The sequence below is a fragment of the Leptidea sinapis genome, chromosome 9 (genome assembly GCF_905404315.1).
Source record: "Leptidea sinapis chromosome 9, ilLepSina1.1, whole genome shotgun sequence".
NCBI lineage: Eukaryota > Metazoa > Arthropoda > Insecta > Lepidoptera > Pieridae > Leptidea > Leptidea sinapis.
In genome coordinates, this window is record NC_066273.1 from 8,247,542 (window position 1) to 8,272,170 (window position 24,629).

Consider the following 24,629-nt stretch of genomic DNA (forward strand, 5'->3'; position numbering starts at 1 on the left):
TAGCCAAAGTTTTATCTCATGTACGCGGGAACTAGAGGTGGGCGCCTAATTTGTCACGACTGAGTGGTAGGGCGCATTATCCATAACAATTATTAAAGGCTCGTGAAGGTTTTGGTAAGCTTTTCTTTTACCCACTTGGTGAAGTTATGCGCATTCATTTCTGAGTCGTAGACTTCTAGTTTATTACTACCAGTAAATATAAAGAGACAGTCGCTTTTCGCTTCCAGCATGGACTATGGTATAGCGCTTTCCTTTGGATATGTCTTTTGTGACACGTGACATGTTTATAGATCACCAATATTTTGTGACCTGATGGGAAAATAAATAAGTTCTTATTTAATGTGAATTAGCGTTTCAACTGCGTGTTTTCCTAGTATTTTGGCCAAGTATTTAATGTGCTCGTGGGACTAAAAGATGTCCCCATGTCTCCCAGTTACCCTATACCCTATAGCCCTGTACTTTCCCCGGGGCGTAAAAAGAATAGGGGAGTCCCATGCCCATAGGTGTCGTATGAGGCGACTAAGGGCTTTTTAGAAGTGGGAGAGTCACACTGCCGTCTTATGACGTCAGCACAATCGGGCCAGACTCGTCCGGGTTCATTACCACACTCGCACAGAATACCGGCGTGAAGTAGCGGCCTGGTGCCGCTATGTTTCGCATAGGTTAGTGTCGAGGACCGGAGGCCATCCCTTCCCCCCCCCCCCCCCCCCCAACAAAATATGAGAGCGGTCTATAAAAAGATATTACCCCAGGAGGGTACCGGCTCTACCAGAGCCGGAGAATCCCTCCCCGAGCACTCTCGCTCGGGCTGCCCTTCGTATTTCTGGGGTGGGCACAGAACCGCGCATGACCGAGGACAAATGAGGCAGTAACACCACGGCACCCCGCTCTACGCTCAACGTGGACTTTTGCAATATCAGGGGAATTCACTCCAATTTAAACGCCGTCCACCACCACCTTGAGACGGCGCAGCCGGCCTTGTGTTTCCTTACGGAGACGCAGATATCTCGACCTAGCGATACGTCATATTTAACGTACCCCGGGTACAAAATTGAGCACAACTTTTTGCCTTATGCCGGGGTATGTGTGTACGTTAGGGAGGATATCTGCTGTCGCCGTCTCGGCAATTTTGAGGGTAGGGACCTGTCTACTCTCTGGCTCCGCGTAGATTTAGACGACCGCGTCCGTATCTATGCGTGTGTCTACAGGTCCCATAGTGGTAACGCAGAAACCGATCATCTCATGGGCTGCGTTCAAGCGGCAATTGACGACGTGCTTGCACAGATCCCCTCCGCTGAAATCGTAGTCTTGGGTGATTTCAACGGGCACAATGCCGAATGGCTTGGATCACGTACCACAGACTACGCAGGGCGATCTGTGCATAATTTCGCATTGGCGTATTGTCTGTCCCAATTGGTTGAGTCGCCAACGCGGCTCCCAGATGTGGATAGCCACATGCCGTCCTTATTAGATCGACTACACATCCCGATAGTTACCAGGTCTTTGTCGACGCCCCTCTCGGAACGTCCGACCATTGCATGGTCAGGAGTGTAGTGCCTATCCGACGCAAACGTCGCAGACCACCAGCGACCCGCCGCGTTTGGCACTACAAGTCAGCAGATTGGGATAGGATGCGTTCCTTTTTTGCATCCTACCCTTGGGGCAAGGTTTGTTTCCCTTCGGATGATCCTAGTGCCTGCGCCATTGCAGTAGCCGATGTGATACTGCAGGGCATGGATATTTTTATACCAAGCTCTGTAGTACCGATCGGTGGCAGATCACAGCCCTGGTTCGATGCGTCAGTTAAAGCAGCATCTGACTGCAAAAAACAGGCGTATCGAACTTGGGTTGCGGCGCTGGGCACAAAGGATCCGAACTGCAAAGTTCTTAAGAGGAAATATAACCGTGCCTCCAGATTTTTTAAGCGGCAAATCGCCCGTGCGAAGTCTAACACGTCGTCAAAATCGGCGAGCAGCTTTCCAGTTACCCGACCGGAACACGCAAGTTCTGGTCGTTGTCGAAAGCTGCTCTTGGTAACTTCAACCAGCCGTCCTTGCCGCCGTTGCACATGAGGAATGACACCCTGGACCATACTGCAAAAGAGAAAGCCGAGCTCCTGTGCGCTCTTTTCGCCTCCAACTCGACTCTTGACGACAACGGAAAAACACCGCCGACCATCCGGCGGTGTCAGAGCTCTATGCCTGAAGTACAGTTCAGACAGAAAACTGTTAGGCGAGCTCTGTTTTCGTTGGACGTCAGGAAGTCGAGCGGGCCGGATGGCATTTCTCCAATCGTGCTTAGAACGTGTGCCCCTGAGTTGACGCCGGTGCTAACGCGTTTATTCCGGCACTCTTATTTCAAAGGCGTAGTCCCTGACTCATGGAAGTCAGCCCTTGTCCATCCGATCCAAAAAAAAGGAGACAGTTCGGATCCGGCGAACTACAGGCCTATTGCTATCACCTCCCTGCTCTCCAAAATCATGGAGAGTATAATTAGCCGCCAGCTTTTAGTATACCTAGAGGGTCACCAGTTGATCAACGACCGACAGTACGGCTTTCGCCATGGACGGGCGGCAGGTGATCTTCTGGTATACCTAACACATAGATGGGCGGCGGCTATTGAAAGCAAGGGGGAAGGCCTGGCAGTTAGCCTGGATATAGCGAAGGCCTTTGATCGTGTATGGCACAAGGCACTCCTCTCAAAACTTCCATCATTTGGGCTTCCCGAGAGTTTGTGCAAGTGGACCTCCAGCTTCCTCACTGGGCGTAGCATACAGGTCGTTGTCGACGGATATTGCTCGAACCCGAAGCCCGTGAATGCTGGAGTGCCCCAAGGCTGTGTGCTATCTCCTACGCTGTTTCTTCTGCATATCAATGATATGTTGGACACCTCCAACATGCATTGCTATGCAGATGACAGCACTGGTGATGCCGTATACATGGGCCATGCAGGTCTCTCTCGGGAAATCGTCGACCAGTGCCGGGAGAAACTTGTGTCTTCTATCGAGTCCACTCTCGAGAAGGTCGCGGAATGGGGTAAATTGAACCATGTCCAATTTAACCCCCAGAAGACTCAAGTTTGCGCGTTTACCACTAAAAAAACCCCAGTCGTATCACCGCTCTTCGAGAAAACTTCTCTTAAAGCCGCGCCTAGTATCGGAATACTGGGTCTCGAAATCTCGAGCGGTTGCCAATTCCGTGGCCATCTGGAGGGCAAAGCCAAATTGGCTTCGAAGAAGCTGGGCGTCATCAATAGAGCACGGCAATACTTCAAGCCGGCCCACATTCTAGCGCTCTACAAAGCGCAGGTCCGGCCACACATGGAGTATTGTTGTCATCTCTGGTCTGGTGCACCCCAGTATCTGCTCGATCCATTTGACCGCGTGCAACGTAGAGCAGCTCGAATTGTCGGGGACTCAGTGCTCTGTGAACGGCTGGATCACTTGGCGTTGCGTAGAGACGTCGCTTCATTGTGTGTCTTCTACCGCATTTATCACGGGGAGTGTTCCGAAGAGCTGTTTAACCTGATTCCTGCCGCCGAATTTCACCTTCGCACGACACGCCACAAGTTAGGATATTATCCCCACCATCTGGATGTGTGGCGGTCCTCCACAGTGCGATTTTCAAAAAGCTTTCTCCCTCGTACTACAAAGCTGTGGAATGAGCTTCCTTGTGCGGTGTTTCCGGGACGATACGACATGGGTACCTTCAAAAAAAGCGCGTACACCTTCCTTAAAGGCCGGCAACGCTCTTGTGATTCCTCTGGTGTTGCAAGAGAATGTGGGCGGCGGTGATCACTTAACACCAGGTGTTCCATAAAAAAAAAAAAAAAACCCATAAGCTAAACTCCACGCATCGGTCCCAAAGTTTTTGATTTATGAAATTACAAATAGACAGACAGATTATATCTTGTTTTAATTCTCTATTAGACTTTATAAGATATACTGTATGCGAGTGGTATGTATGTGTCTGTCGGTCTGTTCTACTGTCAAACTTCCTGTCTATTTTGTGTGTGTGTGATTGGCGTGACAACGATTACAGGACGAGGACTATTTTCATTAATAAATTTCTTTAAATTTAATTGTTAATAGTCGTCTAGCTTATCATAACTTTACACTTTTTTATATAATATGTGATTCTTTCTTCAATGTTATTACTGCACTCGGACAAAAAACTTTTTTATGGCAATAAGGGACGGAATCAGCTGATCGTAATTGATCCGCCCTGCCCATTACAATGCAGTGCCACTCAGTATTCTTGAAAGACCCAAAACTTCTGAGCTGCGTTACAACTGCCCTCATCACCTTGAGATATAAGTGTCATTTTCCCAGTAATTTCAGTAGCTACGGCGCCCTTCAGACCGAAACACAAAAATGTTTACATATCCTACTGCTTCACGGCAGGAATAGTCGCCGTTCTAGTACCCATCATTTAGCCGGCATCCTGTGCAAAGGAGTCTCCCACTAAACTGTTTTTTATTTTTCTCCGAAAAGTTTTTTATTACGTTTATCAAACATTTATACTGATAATATCATTCATACAATAATTAATTTCCTCTGAAAATACTTAAATTCAACATATACGCAGTTAAAAGGTCAAAAGGAGTAAGTAACCAGAGACTACACAAATCACCCTGATTGGGTGCGCTGGGACTATGTTCGTATTGCAGACTCTCATTTCTTATTAAATTAGATATATTTCATGAAAAATTTATATTGAATATACAACTATCTAGACATACTTAGGTGGAGTAAAGTGGAATCCCACATACCAGTGGGAGGCTCCTTTGTACAGGATGCCTGCCATGAAGCAGTAATGTGTAGTGTGGTTCGATCTGAAGGGCGCCGTAGCTAGTGAAATTAATGGGAAAATGAGACTTAACATCTTATATCTCAAGGAGACGACCGCAATTGTGTGGCCGATCCGAATTTTTGGGAGTTGCAAGAATCCTGAGCGGCACTACATTGTAATGGACAGGACGTTAATTAGTATTAAGTGAACGTCCAGCTCCTCTCGTCCCTTATTGTCATAAAAAAATACATACAAGTATCTACAAGTACATATGTACAGTAAGAGTGACAAACAATGAACAATTTAAAATTTTGTTTTGACTTTCGATTTCGCACACAGATTGTTTACACACAGAATATGACGTGAGTCGTCACTTAGGAGGCTCGTTCGGCCTCACCCAGGAAATACATAGCATGAGTGGTGGTTTCGCGGCACCAATAATAAGCGTGCCGAATGAATCGTAAGTATTTTTGTTAAAAATGTTATTAAATCAGGTTATATATTATGCAACTGCTATTTCAACTCATAACTCTTGAGTTTCTCTAAGATTTATTTAGTTTTTCAATCGTAGATGCATTCGCGTAAAATAAGTCAAAATCTTCTTCTTCATTTAAAATATTTGGTAATTAGAATTACTGAATCTACGATATGTTCGGAAAAAGTAGTGCTCGTGAAAAGAACATACAAGAAACTCAACGGCCACTCTTTTAAATCAAGTAGAGTATTTTACAATGGCTGTATACAAATTAGTTTGTTAGGTGGTGCATCCAATATATGAATCGTGTTTAAATAATATAAATTATTTCATAGAAAGTAATAAAAAATAAACTGTATAAATATAAATTATCGTATATTGGATGCATCAACCTTTACAACTTGAATTCATTGAGCTGGCGTTACAAGCAGCACCCGTTCACGAGTTGACATATCTGTACCAGACATCGTTCCCTTCGCACAAATATTTGAGGGAAGGAGACTAGACGGCACACGACGCTGCCGCAAGAAATGCCATTTTAGTGAGCATGACGTTAGTGATATAAAGCTTACTTATACTATAATAAAAATCTTTGCCTTTCAATCCCGGCTCTTGCAGTGAACGCCCCTGCTGAATGTGGAGAACACGAAGATAATAATTGAAATGTTTCGACAGCTCTAGAAGTAGAAAGTAGCATCCTCTGACTACAGCATCTCGCTTACTTGCTAGAACTCACAATAGTATATCGGCTCATAGCTATCACCCGTTTATAGTCAATTAAATAATTAATTTGGTAATTAATGTTTTTTTATTCACGTGGCATATCACATAATTTCCATTGTTTTAAACTAAAATTTATTTTAAATAACTTTTAACAAATGTAACTTTTAACAAATATATCATGTTTGGTGTGGTATGGAGTTCTCACTCACCGCTCACATGAGTGGTTTTTGCTACACAAAGAATGTTTTTGCACCAACGCCTATCTAAGATACTGCCGTCATTGTGTACGTCTGTAATTAAATTTGCCTTAACATATAAAAGTTGCGTGGCAGCGTCAGCTTCCTTCTTAATACCTTAGATCATATTTTATACGTCCAGATCAGGGGTGCTCAAGCTTGAACTGCTGGCGATCTACCTCAAAATTGCTAGACTACGATTGATCGACTCTGAGAGGCTTCAAGTATGATGAAGTGTGTGATGAAGGATTGTCATCTAGGTAGGGTGTATCGTGACTTAGATATTAGTTTTGCGCATAATAATATGTATTTTTCTAGTCAAGGTAAGTGTAGGTCGGCTCTAAAATGTCAATGAAACAACTCATAATTATTCAAAATTTGCTAGTTTATTGGTACTTACAAAACAAACGCATTCTAGTGTTTAAAGTTCTAAACTTAACTAAAGAGTGACTTCGAATGTTGAATCTGCATGACACTGTATGCCCTGAGCATACTTTTCATAAGATGGTACGTAATTACCGATTTTAGTTACCTAAAACATAATATGTGAATAGTTCTATATCGGATTATTTTCTCGAGATCGACTCAAAAAGAGCTCGACCGTTTGAGCATCCCAGACTATGACAGCTGTGAAAACGTCGAAAAAATTTAGTTTTGAGTTAACCTCTATTTTGAGCAATGCACGCACACTAAAACAAAGTGTTATACAAATCGCGAGTGTAAGACGTAGCTTGTCACGCACACTTAACTAATATTCCTGGCCTGTTTTTATCGGTTGTCTAACAGGAAGAGACTCTATCTAGACATATTAATTATCTAATTACTTTGTACTTGAATTTGGTTGTTCATTGTGATAGACAAAATTATGTTATAAGCTTTAATTTATAAATATTTATGTTACAAGCGTAATTTTTTTTTCAACAAAACACGCATTAGATTGTTATTTTAGCAATTTATTTTAAGTAAATGTAGCAAGCTATACATTGTCTTAATATATTAAAAGTTATGCTTGTTAAAACATCAATAGACGTTCATTCGTTCCTAGCCTCTACGGCAACTATTTGATACTTGTGTGCGTGGCATCTTGACACTCAATGGCATCTTTAAAATTTTGTAACATACGCTTCGTGTTATTTTACATTGAAATTAATAAAATATAAAATACTTATGATATGTGATTTCAGTGTCTTTCTCATTTCTTGTAGTAGTATTATTTTTACATAGTTTTACTATACAACCCGGCATTTTAGTTTCAATAATTAGCAAAGTTTAACAGACACGTTTTTGTGCTTAATCTCTTGTTACTAGTTGCCGCACTTTGCGACTACGCCTGCGGTATGTAGTTGGAGCGCAGCGGAGACCAATGTTTAATCTCAGGCCCAACCATTTTTTACTTTTGACAGCTCGACCGAGAAGCTATATCCTAATGTGTAACTAATTTTATTTTTTTAAAGAATCAACATAATTTATAAAGAAGTTTTGATCAATAGAGATACATTCATTGATATGATATTGATGTCAAAGTTTTTTGTCAAGGTAAAGTTTTAGAGTGATCTTCGTGACACAAGATGTCTCGGTCTAATTAATATCGATAAATACCAGAACTAAAGAGCTAGTCGCTTCACTATTGAAGAGTAAAAACAGCGTCCATGAAGAATTATTTTTTGTCTATGAGTATAATAATAATAACTTTATCGGCAACAAAACTACATTGGTAAACATAGGTCATAACTTTTTTTACAAGGTAATTGACTTCAACATTAGGATTTATTTAATTTAATTATGAAAAACAAATAAAGAAGACCTAGTGAAAAATAAAACAGAACTTGATAATAATTATTACACTTCATAGACGTGAAAAGTAAAATAAAGGGTGTCAGAGTGCCCTATTTAAATTTGGCGCCATTTTTTTCTGTGCAATTGGCAGCTCTGAAACTTGACAGCTGTCATCTATGATTGTTCCGATTATTAAGTATGGAGCGTTACACAAAAGAACAACCATCAAACACGCAGACCATGCACAAAGCCGACAATTCGTTGAATTTGTGTGGGAGCAAAATTAAAATTAAAATTAAAAAAATCTTCTCCACCGATGAGGCGCACTTTCATTTGAACGGGTTCGTTAACAAACAAAATTGTCGAATTTGGGGCTTACAAAATACGCACGTGATCCATCCATTTGGTGCACTTTCACGACCGAAAATTACGCGAAGTTTGCGAGCGGTTTCAGCGTAGCTTTCCCCACTTTTGTAATAGGTTTTCACAATGACAACGCGTTGTTCTTGGTTGGTCACATACAACTGTTGTATAGGGTACAAAATAAACTTTCATTTCATAAATCAAATAACTGATGGCATATTATTAACGTTTAACGTCATAGGTATGCTGAAAGTAAAGTAGGCAACCTACATATTTTACCGATTTCTTTAATAATATTAATGCCCGTTTTTTAATCGGGTAAATAGATCAGAAAAAAACTAAATAAAGACGATAATATTAATTTAAACATTCTTGTACCCCGATTTAGCTTGGCAAAAACAGTGACAAATGTGAATATATCAAATTCAAAATACCACCCGCAACACGTTGACGTCTGGGATTCCACAACCGTGTGTTTTGCAAGAAATTTCTTGCCTCGCACAGTCACTTTGTCGAATCAATTACCGGCTGCTGTTTTCCCAAACCGATACGACATTCTTATGTAGGCATACGCCCACCTTAAATGTTAGCTAAAATCTCTTGACATCTATTATTGCGGATGTCCATTGGCGGTTGCCTCACCAATCCCATCCCGTGCCCAACCCTCTTGCCCGTTTGTCCTCTCTGATAAAAAAAAAACTTTATTTTAATTTCAAAGATCTGCTCACACCAGCAACCCCATCTCAAAAAACCATCCCATACCATATTTTCATTCATTTGGCATAACTGCCATACAATTATCTTATTAGTGTTACAATAACAATTCTCTCTAAAATTTTTATCTATCAATAAGGATGCTACAATGAGAAACACAAATGTTTTAAACATTTATTACCTCCACCAAAATATAAATATAAAATATCAAAAACAATTAAGATGAGATTTTAAATGATTAGATAAAATTCATTACAGGTTGCCTGGTAGAAATCGCTCTTAAGCGATAAGGCCGCCTATTGCTTTTTGTAGTCTCGATTTTTGTTATGTTTAATTATTTTGTGGTGTGCAATAAATTATATATTTCATTTCATTTCATAAAACTTATTGAGTACGATTTGAAAACAACTCTAGAACCATACTAAGTATATCTGTTTGTTCCAGTAATAACTTTTCCTATTTCCTTAGCTTTCTAGCTACAGACGTAGGAAACGACATAGTAGGCTGTAGTTTAATTTCAAAATAATATTTTTAAAGATTTCGAACAACCAATTATCAGTCTTTTGTTAACAATTATTTTAATATTTTAATACGTATTTTCGGAAGACATATTCATTCTCATTTGATAGGTTGGACGAATATTATTTAATAATAACTGACATCACAAACTTAATTACGTTATCTCTACTTCTGTGACTATTATAGACATTTAAGTAGATTATAAGACCAACAATACACACTATTACTATGAAGTACGGGGACATGACATGGGCGTGGCGTCCATGATGCCATCAAAATTAACCAATCACATCGCATGCCGCCAAAAGCGGTATGATAGAACTGTTTATTATACGACCAGGTTTCATGATAGTTGTGTTGTATAAATGCCGAGATGCAGCAACTTTCATGATTTGGTAGCGTCATAAACAGTAACATACGTTTGAATATATATATATATATATTTAGTAAACTAGGTCAAATGATCTACCCGGTGATTATACTGTTCGACTTTTACACCACAAAGGTGGAAAGTTGCTAAAGTTCGGAAATTTTGTCGCTTTATGTCTCGCGTTACACGTTCTGTGTCTGAATGAAGACTGAACGCGCATCAAACGTTATTTTGATAGTAGAGGTCACTTGACCGCTGCGCAGTACAAGGTGAAAGCTTAGCGGCCGAGTTATTGTTGGTCTATTCTCTTTGACTATTGATGAAATACATTTTAAAATCCGATAAAAAATATGCTGATTACTGTAAAGTCATAGAGCAAAAGTTGATTTTTATTGCACTTAAGAATACAAAAATTAAGTCTTAATTATTTTCTTTTCACCTCTAATGATTCGATTGCATTACTTTGTAACACACCTCATTCTAAGGAGTTAATATTACAGTATTCATAACTAAGTAAAACCAATTGATTTTCTTAGACCTACCTATGAAAAATTAACATGATATATATAGATTTGTACTATATTTGTTGAAAGGTCCGGTCCCGCCCAAGTATGGTGTACTTTTTTTTAAGACGAGATGAGCAGGACGTTCAGCTGACGGTAATTGATACACCCTGACCTGACATAACAACGCAGTGCCGCTTATGATTCTTCAAAGACCAAAAAATTCTGAGCGGCACTACTATTGCGTTCGTCACCTTGAGACATAAGATGTTAAGTCATTTGCCCAGTAATTTCACTAGCTAGCGGCGCCCTTCAGGCCGAAACACAATAATGCATACACATTACTGCTTCACGGCAGAAATAGGCGCCGTTGTGACGGCATCCTGTGCAATGGAGCCTCCCACTGGTAAATTATGTTACCTATTTGTGTTATTGTAATGTTAATGTAGAAGAAACATTGAGAACCATTTCATTTTTGGGAACTATATGTGGTTGCCTCATTTTAAAAATTAATTTCTTAAATATCCTATACCACCTGAAAAATCGTACCGCTTAAATAGATCATCTAATAAATAGACTAAATTAAAAAATTAACTGCAGCTAATGTAAATATACCATTTCATTTAGCTCAATAAAGCATAAATAATTATTACAAACTAGTTTCAAACTCGATACATCTTAAATCGCTTATCTTACTTGTTACTGTATTAATATCAATTATTCGTTCTATAGAATCAATATTGGACGGCTGAGTAACATTAGACATATCACTATTTGCATTCATATCACTATTTAGTGTTGAATTCAAAACGCATTTCGTTATAGTTTCATTATTTACTGGAACATTTTCAACTCTGCTTAGGTTCACACCATTCCGCGATCTTGAACTACTAAATTTTGTATTCACGCCATAAGTAACATTTAGCTGTCCAGGTTTCCTAGTAGCAGTTAGATTGTTTATTTCATTCAAAACATCTGAAAACATAAATATATCGGATTAATCATTTGTTACAATTCCGACTTTCGAGCTCCCGTGGAAGCACCCCGTCATTAAAATGCTTTGATTTTAATGATACTTTGTACAGGAGCAGATATGTTATCAGCGCGCTTATCGCGTGACTCAAGTGTCCTAATTGGGACACATTGTGTAATTTTTGTTTACTTAAAGTTTGACATGACAAAGACTAAAAATTTTTTTACAATTTATTGAAGTGAAACTTCTTTACGCGCATGAGGGTAAATTTTTTACGAATGAAACGCAATAGAGCGTCACGAATATTTGAGAAGTTTTTGTTCAAGAAGAGGAGGAGGTTTTGTTCAAACAAAACCTCTCCTCTTCTTGAACCCTCCTTGAGAACCTTGTCCCCATGAGGGAGAGAGCGACTGACACCGATTGAGGAAGAGTATTTCTTACTCTCGGGCTTCCCTACTAGCCTTGTATCGTGCAGGTTTAGCGCGCGGCCGCTAGTAAGTAGAACATCTTCCCTACTATCCTTGTTTCGTGCAGGTTTTTTTAAATCCAAGATTATTATGATTTCAACATTATGGATATCGTATCCGAGGTTCTGCAGGGTGCAGAGAACGGATTTGGGATCATTTTTGAAATACAAAATGGCCGCCGCGCAAATTTATGATTTCAACAATATGGCTATCGAATCCGAGGTTCTCGAGGGTGCAGAAAACGAATATGGGATCATTTTTTTAATCCATGATGGCCGCCGCGAATTTATAATTTTAATAATATAACAAACACTGGCACGAGACATATTGGCGAGGCAACATATCCTGAGGATGCTTCGTGTAGATGCGAAACACGTGTCGAATTGTTTGAAGACAAATATTGGCCGAATCAACACTAAAGAAAACCCAAAACGTTTGGATAATAATTATGGATTTACGCAAAGTAACGCCTACTACAATAAATTGCCTTGATATAAATTAACCAATGGCTGGATGTAATTACAAATCACCAAAAAACCATGCTTAGCAATACCTAAAGTTAGCTTTTTTTATAACAATAAGGGACGAGACGTGCAGGACGTTCATATGATGGTAATTGTTACGCCCTGCCCATTACAATGCAGTGCCACTCAGAATTCTTGAAAAACCCAATAACTCCGAGCGGCACCACAATTGCGTTTGTCGCCTTGAGACGTAAGAAGTTAAGTCTCATTTGCCCAGTAATTACTACTACGGAGCCGTTCAGACATAACTGCTTCACGGCAGACATAGGCGTCGTTGTACCCATAATCTAGACGGCATCAGCAAAGGAGCCTCCCACTGGCTCCTATAACTACAATTTAACTAACTAACCTGTAATCTGCAGGCTGATTAGTTCATCCGAAACAGTTTCATCACTTAAATTACCATCATCCTTTTGACAATTTTCATGATTTTCTACTTCAAGAGATTTGAAACAATGTCGGTTCAAAACCGCCTTACGCAGGGATGCCCTATTCTTATTTGGTGTATTATATAGTATTGAAGCATTCCGCTTTACAATTCCAGACACGTTGTTAGCACACAGCTCATCTAATTTTATGGAGAAACTCAAATCTTTACGAACTTTCAAATTCTTTGTCAGCATGGCTAAAGGGAACTTAGCTGTAGAAGAACGTATATTCACGGTCCTCGCAAATATGCTTCTAGTCAGATTCATCGTTTTCTTTGGAGACTTAACAGAACATGTCTTGATGTCGTCGACTGTATAGGTTTCACATTTTATCACACTCTGCTCTTCAAGGAACTGCTCATCAGTATCATTTGGGCTGAGTAACGTATTTATACGGTTTGTAATTGTATACAAAAGTTTCAATCTCTTCAAAAGCTGTTCGAATGTTGCACATTGTTGGGACGGTTCCTTTGTTGGATAAACAAAATCATTATCGCTGGCTAAGATGTTGCTTACAATCTTGCACTCGGTTTGAACTGAAAATATACATGTAATAATGAAATGGTTACATTGACGATAAGGAGATATATGCAATATTGCCCATATAGACGGCTTTCGAAATCTCGAGCGATTGCCAATTCCGCGGTCATCTGGAGGGAAAAACCAAGTTTCCTTCGAAGAAGCTGGGCGTCGTAAATAGAGCACGGCAATACTTCAAGCCGGCCCACATTCTAGCGCTCTACAAAGCGCAGGTCCGGCCACATATGTACTATTGCTGTCATCTCTGGTCTGACGCACCCCAGTATCAGCTCGATGCATTTGACCGCGTGCAACGCAGAGCAGCTCGAATTGTGGGGGACCCAGTGCTCTGTGAAGGGCTGGATCACTTGGCGTAGCGTAGTATTTATTGTGTGTCTTCTACCGCATTTATTACGGAGAGTTCCGAAGAGCTGTTTCATCTGATTCCTGCCGCCGAATTCCACCTTCGCACGACACGCCACAAATTAGGATATTATCCTCACCATCTGTATGTGTGGCGTTCTTCCACAGTGCGGTTATAAAGCTTTCTTCCACGTGCTACAAAGCTGTGGAATTAGCTTCCTTGTATGGTATTTCCGGGACGATACGACAAAAAAGCACGGACACCTTCCTTAAGGCCCGGCAACGCTCCTGTGATTCCGTCTGTTCAAATCATCAACAAGTGGCACCAACTTCTCCAGCTGGCTCAGAGCGAAGGGTTCTGTTGTCTTGTACACATTGAAAAACTCATAAACTGCGCTGCCGATATTAATAACTTCACATACTTTAGAATTGTTGTATCCTTTGCCCTTAACAATATCTAACAACTTTTCATGCAGCAACTGTTTTGGCTTTAAGGCCCGGCAACGCTCCTGTGATTCCCCTGGTGTTGCAAGATAATGTGGGGGGCGGTGATCACTTAACACCATCACTCCCCAACATTAATAAACTGTCGCTTAGCATTCTTTTAAGACAGATATAGGAACAGTTAATTATTATAATGAAAAAAAGAGTGTAAATTATTGGAGTAACTTGGAGACGTCGCCGAATATCGCGGTAATTCTGTGTGGCAATAATAGAGACCAATTATGCAAGTTTCATACGTAATAAATTTCATAAGCACATTAAATCCCCGAACACCGAAAAACCACCGAACCGATTTTGATAAAATTAAGTGCAGAGATAGATCTTTTATCTCAAATAAAAGGCTTGGCGTGGTTGAACTAGGCGGTGGAAATTTGTACCAATGTTTGTCATAATCGAAGATAACACGATGAAAATTTGTGTTTAGGCACTTGATAAGAAATAAATAAATATTTGTTCTAGCGTTTTCAAATTTAGACCTGTGAAGGGTGAAAAAGGCGGATGAAATTTAATATTTTATATTAGCAATAGCTAATATCTCACAAACCTCTGTTCAAATCATCAACAAGTGGCACCAACTTCTCCAGCTGGCTCAGAGCGAAGGGTTCTGTTGTCTTGTACACATTGAAAAACTCATAAACTGCGCTGCCGATATTAATAACTTCACATACTTTAGAATTGTTGTATCCTTTGCCCTTAACAATATCTAACAACTTTTCATGCAGCAATTGCTTTACTCTCTGTAATAATACAATAAAAATAATTGTTTAAACTATTGGTACCTACAAAAGGACTGTAGTATACAGTTCAAAATATTCTTGGCAATCTAGTAGATAGAAATCTAGTAGAAGAAAGGTCACGGAAGAGGGCATATGGTATAAAACAATAGTGTGTCAGCTCCCTGGATGTCCATGGATTACAGAATCCAAATTTAAAAGGACGGATATCGTAACATTGTTAAGACTTCGTTCCGGGCAGATATCGTAAAATAAATTTAATTTTATGATGAAAAGATCGCTAACACAAAATTATACAATTCTGTGTGGATGACAATGACTGTGGACAAACAAGAATTTTTGATGGAATGTGTACGGAACGATTCAGAGCGGCCGAGACTCCTTAAGAATAATTATAATGTGGGTATGTGTAATAGTTTACTAGCCACTCCACTATTAATCGATCGCTGGTTTAAAATGTGTTAATAATGTGTTTATTTATATTTTTTCACATTTTTGGTTATTGTGTGATATAATTAGGAATTGTATATTTTACGGGGGGATGTTATCTTTGAAAAAACCCTAAAAAAAATAAAGTTTAAAAAAAATATTTGGCAAATCGAAACAAAATCAAGTCCAAAATTTGTTGCGGCCTTGCGAATCTTCGTCCTATATAGAGTGAACTAGTATTGCTTGTGGCTTCACGCACACAGTTACAATTCTATTCCAGTCTAGAACGTGCCCAATTCACAAACACCAAAAACAATGGGCCTCATTGTCATACTAAAGGACCAACAAATACCTACTTATTGTGTTTTATCTTTTAAAAACATGCCGAGAAAAATAACCTTACCTACTAACAAACCGCTATGGGCACTGCTACTTACACATATGGTATAAATATATTTTTAAGCTTAGCTAGCTATATTTCTGCAAAGATACTTACCCCCTTATTCATAATAGTCTGCTAACTTAAAGCATTGCTAATTCTTACTCTGTCTTCTATTGACCTAAGTCAAAATGAGAAAAAACACTCCTTAGCGGCTGTTTAAAGTTAGCGGACCATTATGAATAAGGGGGTTAATCTTTATAGCTTTACGCTTAAAATGTATAAAGAAGATATTATGAAACACATCAGGACACCTGAAGCTTAGATCATTTATACATGTAGATAGGAAATGACAGCTGTGAAAACGTCGAAAAAAAATAGACTTTAGAACTAACCTCTATTTTGAGCAATTCAACTAACACAAAAAGTCATACAAATCGCGAGTGTAAGACGTAGCTTGTCACGCACACTAAACTAATATTCCTGGCCTGTTCTATGTTCTGTATCTAAACGTATAAATTATCTGAGCACAATAGTATAAAACTGTCCAAAACGCGATATTTCAAGCAGAGATCTCACTCTGCTTGAAATATCGTATTTTCATATAGTTTTACTTGATTGACATACTTGTGTAAACGCAGCAGGATCAACAATCAAGAAGACATTGTCACGTATATCTTGAACCTCTCTTTTCCAAACGTCAAGTAGCAGTGTGGAGTGGAAGCTGTGCGGTGAAACCATGATGGCAGGAACTAAATGAGGATCCAGTGCTTCTAGGCTTGCAAGACAACTTCGAAGACCCAGCACTCCTGTTATATAAAAAACATAAAATAGTTTTAAGTAAACTGGTAACATATTGAATAGTGTTGCCAGTGATGACATACGGAACGCAGACGTGGTCGCTAACTATGGGCCTATGAGGGCTATGTTCGGAATTTTCCCACGAGATCGAATCAGAAATGAGAAATCTTGAGGAGAACCAAAGTCACCGACATATCCCAAATTATTGCAAAACTGAAGTGGCAGTGGGCAGGGCACATAGCTCGACGGACAGATAGCCGTTGGGGTAGTAAGGTCCTCGAATGGCGACCACGTACCGGAAGACGTAGTGTTGGTAGGCCCCAACAAGATGGACCGACGATCTGGTCAAGATCGCCGGAGTAGGTTGGATGAGGGCAGCGCAGGACCGATCTTCACGGCGATCTTTGGAGGAGGCCTTTGTTCAGCATTGGACGTCTTCCGGCTGTAATGATGATAATGATAAATCATTCGTGCGTCATATCAGAAAAAAATTGCACAAATCATGCATCAAAGCCTGTAGTTTTCAAATATAATTTGTACCAAAACTTATGGACGATGCGGGATTCTGGTTCGCTCTCTGTACATAACTCCTGCAACGATTTTGACCGTACAACCGATAACATATTGATCTTGGAGAACCTTGGTATACACATTAAATTTGCACCTATTTTTAACCCCCAGAAGTTAGGGAAATGACATTAACATATAATATTGCTGATATTTTTGCATTTAGGTATTATAATATACTATAGACGTGGTTCTATTATAGTATAACGCGGTAACTCTGGTGGCGACGGTGATCACTTCGCCATCCTAACTCATCCATCATAATTTTTACATTAAAACTTATATTAAACAAGGAATTCTTACTCTGTGCATCCGATGAACACGATATGGCAAAGGATCCTATTTGCATTAATCTTTCATTGTACATATCAAACTCCTTTACAAACTCACAGTTTTCACTTTCACCACAGGGACACAATCCATTTTCCTTCTTACTAAAGTGTTCTTTCAACAAATCAACTGGCGATATGTTATTTGTAAAACAATGTAATACCAAAGCCAGTAGGGCTGTGTTTGTATTTGTTTCTAGTACATACAATACATCTTTTAAAACATCTATCAGAACATTGACATTCGAAGGTAACAGCGGCAATCGAAGAGTTTCATTAGTTGCTTGAAACACGGAGTCTAAGTCGCCAATTATTAATTCACCAAACAAAGTTTTCGTTTCTCGGAGTACCTTAAAAATGTCAAAAATTTACCTATTTATAAGCTATGGCTTCATGGTAACATTACGGGATATATAGATTTGCTTATCTTTAGCAATTACTTGCTACAAAAATTTAAAAATATTTGGAAAACGGTCAACCGTTTAACTAAAGCAACTGCAACTTCCCGCTAATTCCATTTTTAAACAGCAATTACTTTTGAATGAATAAACCGATTTTCACTACTACTAAGACGGTTGCGACGTTTCAAAAAATATAACATTCGAAATTCAAAAAGTTCCGATTAGGTAGAAGTGCAAAACTTTAACCCCCTTATTCATAATAGTCTGCTAACTTAAAGCATTGCTAATTCTCACTCTGTCTTCATCTATTGACATAAGTCAGAATGAGAAAAAACACTCCTTAGCGGCAGTTTTAATTTAGCGGACCATTATGAATAAGGTGGTTAGTGTGCCCCATGTGTCATGTAAGATAATTTTATGTGTAATATAATATATTATAATATAGCCTCACCACTTGACACCTCGCCTTCACAACACGCTGATCTGCCGGTAAACAGTATTTACAAAGAGTTAAAGCTGAAAGGAGCAGTTCATCAATGCACGTATGAATTCCAGTTACATGCTTTATGAGCTGAAACAAACGATGAGATAATTGTTTTTCAGTATTAAATTATAAATAGCAGACAATAAAATTTTATTTAGGCAGCCATCAGGCATCAAGGAAACTGCAAACGATATACAGGATGGCGCAATAGAACGTGCATATTGCGTAATCTTTTTTCGCGGGGTAAACAGAACCTGGGCGGGGGGAGCCTTACTTGACGCCTCCTGACTTTTTTTTGTAGGAATACCTCAAACGTAAAGTCTATAACATCAGTCAGCTAAAGGAAAATATCCGTGGGGAAATGGCAGCTATTATAGCTACTAACTATGACAGTGTTCGCGTTTAGAGGAGTGCCGTCTTCGAAACGGCATTAAGATAATGTTATTTTTAAAATAAACAACATTTAATTACCTAATCATCCTATATTTTATTTCAACTACACATTTTGTATTTTTTTTTAGCCTATACTTAATAAATGCACGTTCTATTGCGCCACACTGTATGAAGAAGGAAAGTATCGGATACAAAGTCCGAATTCTATCTGATAATATCACGGTGCTCTGACTGCGCTGGGGAGTAATACCTACAACTCATCGCTAATATACGAGTGTCATCTGTCCTTGGAGAGCCTCTAACAACTGGATAATTCTGCAATGGATCAAGGGACACAGCGGATCGTTAGTGAATGACGCAGCGGATGAACCTGCAAGGGGATCAGTTACGCAAGTGTCTGCCTTTTGCCACTTATGCGTTCATGGATACCCGATGGATAAATGTCTCAAGCAGTAGACAGTCGAAAGAAGCGATTCCTGCACTATCGCCCAAACTGACACGTCGACTTATCTGCCTAAACAGACACGATATCCGAATTATAGTGGGCACTCTAAGTGGCCACACATCACTAAACAAGCACCCTTTCACAATCGGCGTAACAGACAGTCCTAAGTCCAGATACTGTCAGGCCGAGGACGAAATGGTCACTCATGTTGGAATGTGAATGGGTAACCAACCAACGGGTAAAAACCTTAGTGAAACGAGGTCGCTCCATGAAGTATGTGAACACTCCGGGAGTGTACTGAATTTCTGGAAGGAGCTGGGCTGGCTGGAATAACTGGTCAAACACTGTACGCAAAATAGACTACCAGTGGGAGGCTCCTCTGCACAGGATGCCGCCTAGATTATGGGTACCACAACGGTCCGAAGGGTGCCATAACTAATGAAATTACTTCTTCTTATCGAGTCGAATCCTGAGTGGCACTGCACTGTAACGGGCGCCGCATCACTTACTATCAGGAGCATGTCTTGCCTTGACTTCTTACTACACAAACACCCAAGATTTTTCCACAACATCACAAAAAAAAATATCATTGTTATAACTTACATCAATTTTAAATATATTGTGTAACTCTTCGGATAATTTAGAGCCACTATAGATAACTGTTGATAGACTATTGAGAAGTTCGAATGTTTGGTCAATCCAATTGACAAAATACATTGTTTCCTCCATGACAGTATCTTCAGAGTCATCTATGCCTGCAGGATTCAATACAATATGGTCTATCATCTCTTCTGTAGATAACAATTTCTGGTAACAGCAAGACAATCTCTCAGACACGGATTGCAAGCTCTCCTGGAATTATAACTATAATATTATAATGTACAACAATTGTAACCAATTAGAGTTCTCATATTACTATAAGAGGCAAACTCTGCATGAGTTTCCTTTGGGACAGAGACTGCCCCAATTGGTTGAGTCGCTCACATAGTGGATTACAGATGCCATCCATATTGGATCTATTTTGGATGAAACATCCCTGTAGACCAGGCAACAGCCAGACATCCCAAGATGATGATCAGATCAAGTTACAGTCTTCTAGGTACAGTAAAAGTAATAGAAGTATGTAGTCAGGGTGAGTAATCGTAGAATCTAATGTTCACTCATTCTGCCTCTAACTCGACTCTTACGACCACATTCACAAATCCTAATTGTCTACTAGATCATGTTTTTTTGGTCAAGAAGCATAATAAAACAGCTCCGATCAGATCCGGCTTACTACAGTTACCTTTCTGGTCTCTTTAAACATAGAGACCATCATGAACCATCAGGTCAATGTGCTGGTGTCTTATATCTTACTTTAAGATATGTGACACCAGCTGATTGACCTGATGGTTCAATATATAGCTGGGCAATATATGTGAAGGTCTGGTGTAGCACAAGGTGTTTTTCATGAGGTTTCTATGCTTTAGGTTTCCTGAGTCGGAAGGAAGGTATGATAAGATATCACATAAAGTATGCACATGTGGAAGTTAGTAGTTTTAGATAAATATATTACCTTATCAGAAGGTATTTTACAGCATCCAACCTTTAAATTGTCAAGAATCTCAAAAAGAATTATTATGCTTTTTCTGATCTGGTCACAACAAAGGTTAAATATATTATAAATTTTATCAATATTATTCCTTGGATCTTCAACAATTTCAGATGAGTGTAATGTATTGGAAATTCTCACTAAAGCTGGACGAATTTTCTTGAATACCATTTCCTGTAAATAAAAACAAACATAAAATCCCTGCAAGTTGAGAAGAACATTCCACCAACATAGCGAGATCAGGTTTAGGCAAAGACATCATACCTAAATACAGTACTCAAATATGACAGATATTTCAAATTTAAATATTTTTATTTAAAATAGGATTTAAAATCACTTATTGACTGTCAGGAATTACCACCCTTAAAAAATAGTATGCCTCAGACATGAGAAGGATGGGCGCAAGAAAGTCAGCAGGCTTTTTTTTTATGTTACAATATATGTCATATCATACAGTAAACATTTAAATTTAAATAGCCTAAGGCGGTGTTCACTCCATTCCTAGTCTGTGGTACCAGAAAATAATTTATGTTAGAGTAACCTTATACATATTAGCTGTCTCTTCAAACCAAACAACCTGTGGCATTTATTTGTGAATCCACATACACAACTCATCCATTTCATATGATAAATCCTAACATTGTTCTGGGCTATGTGTAAGTATGTATTGCAATGTTATCTGCAGAAGCTAAGATTGACTGTATCTGTATTTATTATTGAATATAAACCAAAAGCCCCATTTCTTTACAGGGCTTGTTAAATCTATCTATTAGAATATAAAAATAAACAATTTGAACCATTGCATATTGCTAAATATTTCTAACGTTTTCCAAAAAATGCACGTAAAAAAGCAATTTTAATTACTAATTATTACAATAACTTGAATTCTTCATTATGCTCACCTTAATTTGTCTCACAATGTCTTTCGTAGATGGATAAACCATTATTTCACTTTGTTTCTTCTCGTCCTTGTCCATCCTACTAACCTTAGTGTATTTAAGAATAAACTGATTTTAAAATTATTGTGAATAGAATAATGTGCACTAGCTTACTGATACAAAAATTAAGCGAAAATTATTGCTATTATAGGATGATTATAGGTATATTATATATTTTATAGTAATCGTATATTTTAAACTTATCTGAACTTGTTATACTATAATTGCTTTTAAATGGTGGAACCTCAAACCTGTGGAGGAAACTGGCCGCAATGCAAGTACAGTAAGTATCTTTAATTCTTTATAATATAACATAATATATTCTTTAAGCTACTGGCTCATTTTGTATCATATCAACATGAAATAAAATCTAATAGGCATAATATTTTTATTGTGCATTCCTATTTAAAAAAAAAAAAACAAATTGCAAGTTCCAACGGTTTGCTAAGATTATATTTGAAAAATAATTATTATTATCTTCGTTGATTCATTCCATCTAGAATATTGACACTATTAAAGTAGTCCCCAAAGAGAATAGAACTTTAGGAATAATTAACAGATATATAATATTATGGGTATGTTCCGATATGCACTGCAATCACTGTACAGTGTGACGTCAATTTAGTATACTGTAAAGCAGTTCCTTTATAGCCACTTATATTGGTAACTATTTAAAATAGAACGCAATCACGTATACTGTCAGCCGCATTTTGACGCAGCATTCAAATGAGTGTATTAAAGTTTTCTAGTTCAATTTCTAGTTAAAAAAGCTGTTGTTGGAGTACTGTCAAATTAAAAATATTTCGGATTAGACTGTAGGTATTGTTTATAAAACGTTAGGCACTCGAGTGGTTTTGACTGATCACGTGATCAAAGTACTGCGAGTACCTTACCTAGAAAACGCCAGTGCTCACAGTAGAATATGGCGGCAATTTATGACGTCATATCTCTAGGGTACTGTGGCAGTATACTCGTAGTCAATAACGGAACGAATTTTTCTACAGTGATAGCGCTGTGCAGTGCTCGCAGTGCATATCGGAACATACCCTATATATAGTTTTTTTGCTTGTCTAAAAACTAATATACAAAATATTATGTTATTTTCGTTCGCTCTTGTTTGTCCCACCTATTCTAGGAAATCCAGTATATAACAAATATTCTTAAAAAAAGTACGTATGTCAGCTCCTACGCACGCCTGGAGTTTACTCCTCAAGAACGATTGTCTTTGAACAGGTACTAAACAAAATCAAGTCCAATGGAGTCGGTTACAAGCAGACATACAGCAGAAGCTAATAAAAGCGTATTAATTAAAAAAGATCGACATAATATGTAAGGGTAAATAAACGCATTAATGAAAAATCTTTATGAATATATATATATATTTGTGAATGTGGTCGTAAGAGTCGAGTTAGAGGCAGAATGAGTGAACATTAGATTCTACGATTACTCACCCTGACTACATACTTCTATTACTTTTACTGTACCTAGAAGACTGTAACTTGATCTGATCATCATCTTGGGATGTCTGGCTGTTGCCTGGTCTACAGGGATGTTTCATCCAAAATAGATCCAATATGGATGGCATCTGTAATCCACTATGTGAGCGACTCAACCAATTGGGGCAGTCTCTGTCCCAAAGCAAACTCATGCAGAGTTTGCCTCTTATAGTAATATGAGAACTCTAATTGGTTACAATTGTTGTACATTATAATATTATAGTTATAATTCCAGGAGAGCTTGCAATCCGTGTCTGAGAGATTGTCTTGCTGTTACCAGAAATTGTTATCTACAGAAGAGATGATAGACCATATTGTATTGAATCCTGCAGGCATAGATGACTCTGAAGATACTGTCATGGAGGAAACAATGTATTTTGTCAATTGGATTGACCAAACATTCGAACTTCTCAATAGTCTATCAACAGTTATCTATAGTGGCTCTAAATTATCCGAAGAGTTACACAATATATTTAAAATTGATGTAAGTTATAACAATGATATTTTTTTTTGTGATGTTGTGGAAAAATCTTGGGTGTTTGTGTAGTAAGAAGTCAAGGCAAGACATGCTCCTGATAGTAAGTGATGCGGCGCCCGTTACAGTGCAGTGCCACTCAGGATTCGACTCGATAAGAAGAAGTAATTTCATTAGTTATGGCACCCTTCGGACCGTTGTGGTACCCATAATCTAGGCGGCATCCTGTGCAGAGGAGCCTCCCACTGGTAGTCTATTTTGCGTACAGTGTTTGACCAGTTATTCCAGCCAGCCCAGCTCCTTCCAGAACTAACCAGAGTCGGTTACAAGCAGACATACAGCAGAAGCTAATAAAAGCGTATTAATTAAAAAATATCGACATAATATGTAAGGGTAAATAAACGCATTAATGAAAAATCTTTATGAATATATATATATATATTTATTATTTCAAATATTTTACATTTAAGTAGATCTTACATGATTCCATCATAATAATTATATTATCGAATCATTAAATATCATTTCATAACTGAAACTACAAAAATAGTTCATAGAAAATAAATCATAATAACCTTAAAATTATAATTATTAGATAGATACAAAAACAAAATATCATAAAAAAATAAACTTAGAGTGCCCCTGGCAGTGGAGTCATGACCAAGCGCTAAGCTATCGGTGGCAGGGCAGCAAGCATCTCTATCTGATCTTTGAACCAACTGCTTAGTGAGAACCTTTTGATTCATTGATCGAGGCTCTCCTCATAAGACCGCCGTAAGGACTATCTGGGCTGTGATGGTCGAGTCAACGTCTCATATGTCGGTTATCTCGTTAGCCAAGTCAAAGTACTTGCTATTATTATTATTTCTCAATTCGACAATATTTTTTATGTTTGTTACCTCGGAACTTTCGTCTGGGTG

General features: G+C 38.5%; 1 protein-coding gene across 1 annotated transcript; it reads right to left on the bottom strand.

Moving 5' to 3' along the window:
* Window positions 1-9,238: 9,238 nt before the first annotated feature.
* Window positions 9,239-22,167, bottom strand: LOC126965941 (serendipity locus protein alpha-like). The gene is made up of 9 exons (XM_050809754.1): window positions 21,703-22,167; window positions 20,765-20,974; window positions 19,813-20,061; window positions 18,339-18,458; window positions 17,461-17,836; window positions 16,417-16,598; window positions 14,792-14,984; window positions 12,783-13,397; window positions 9,239-11,444 (listed from the first exon to the last, which is right to left on the bottom strand). The coding sequence occupies exons 1-9, from the start codon at window positions 21,775-21,777 to the stop codon at window positions 11,119-11,121; spliced, it is 2,346 nt and encodes a 781-aa protein (XP_050665711.1). The 5' UTR covers window positions 21,778-22,167; the 3' UTR covers window positions 9,239-11,118.
* Between the last annotated feature and the right edge of the window lie 2,462 nt (window positions 22,168-24,629).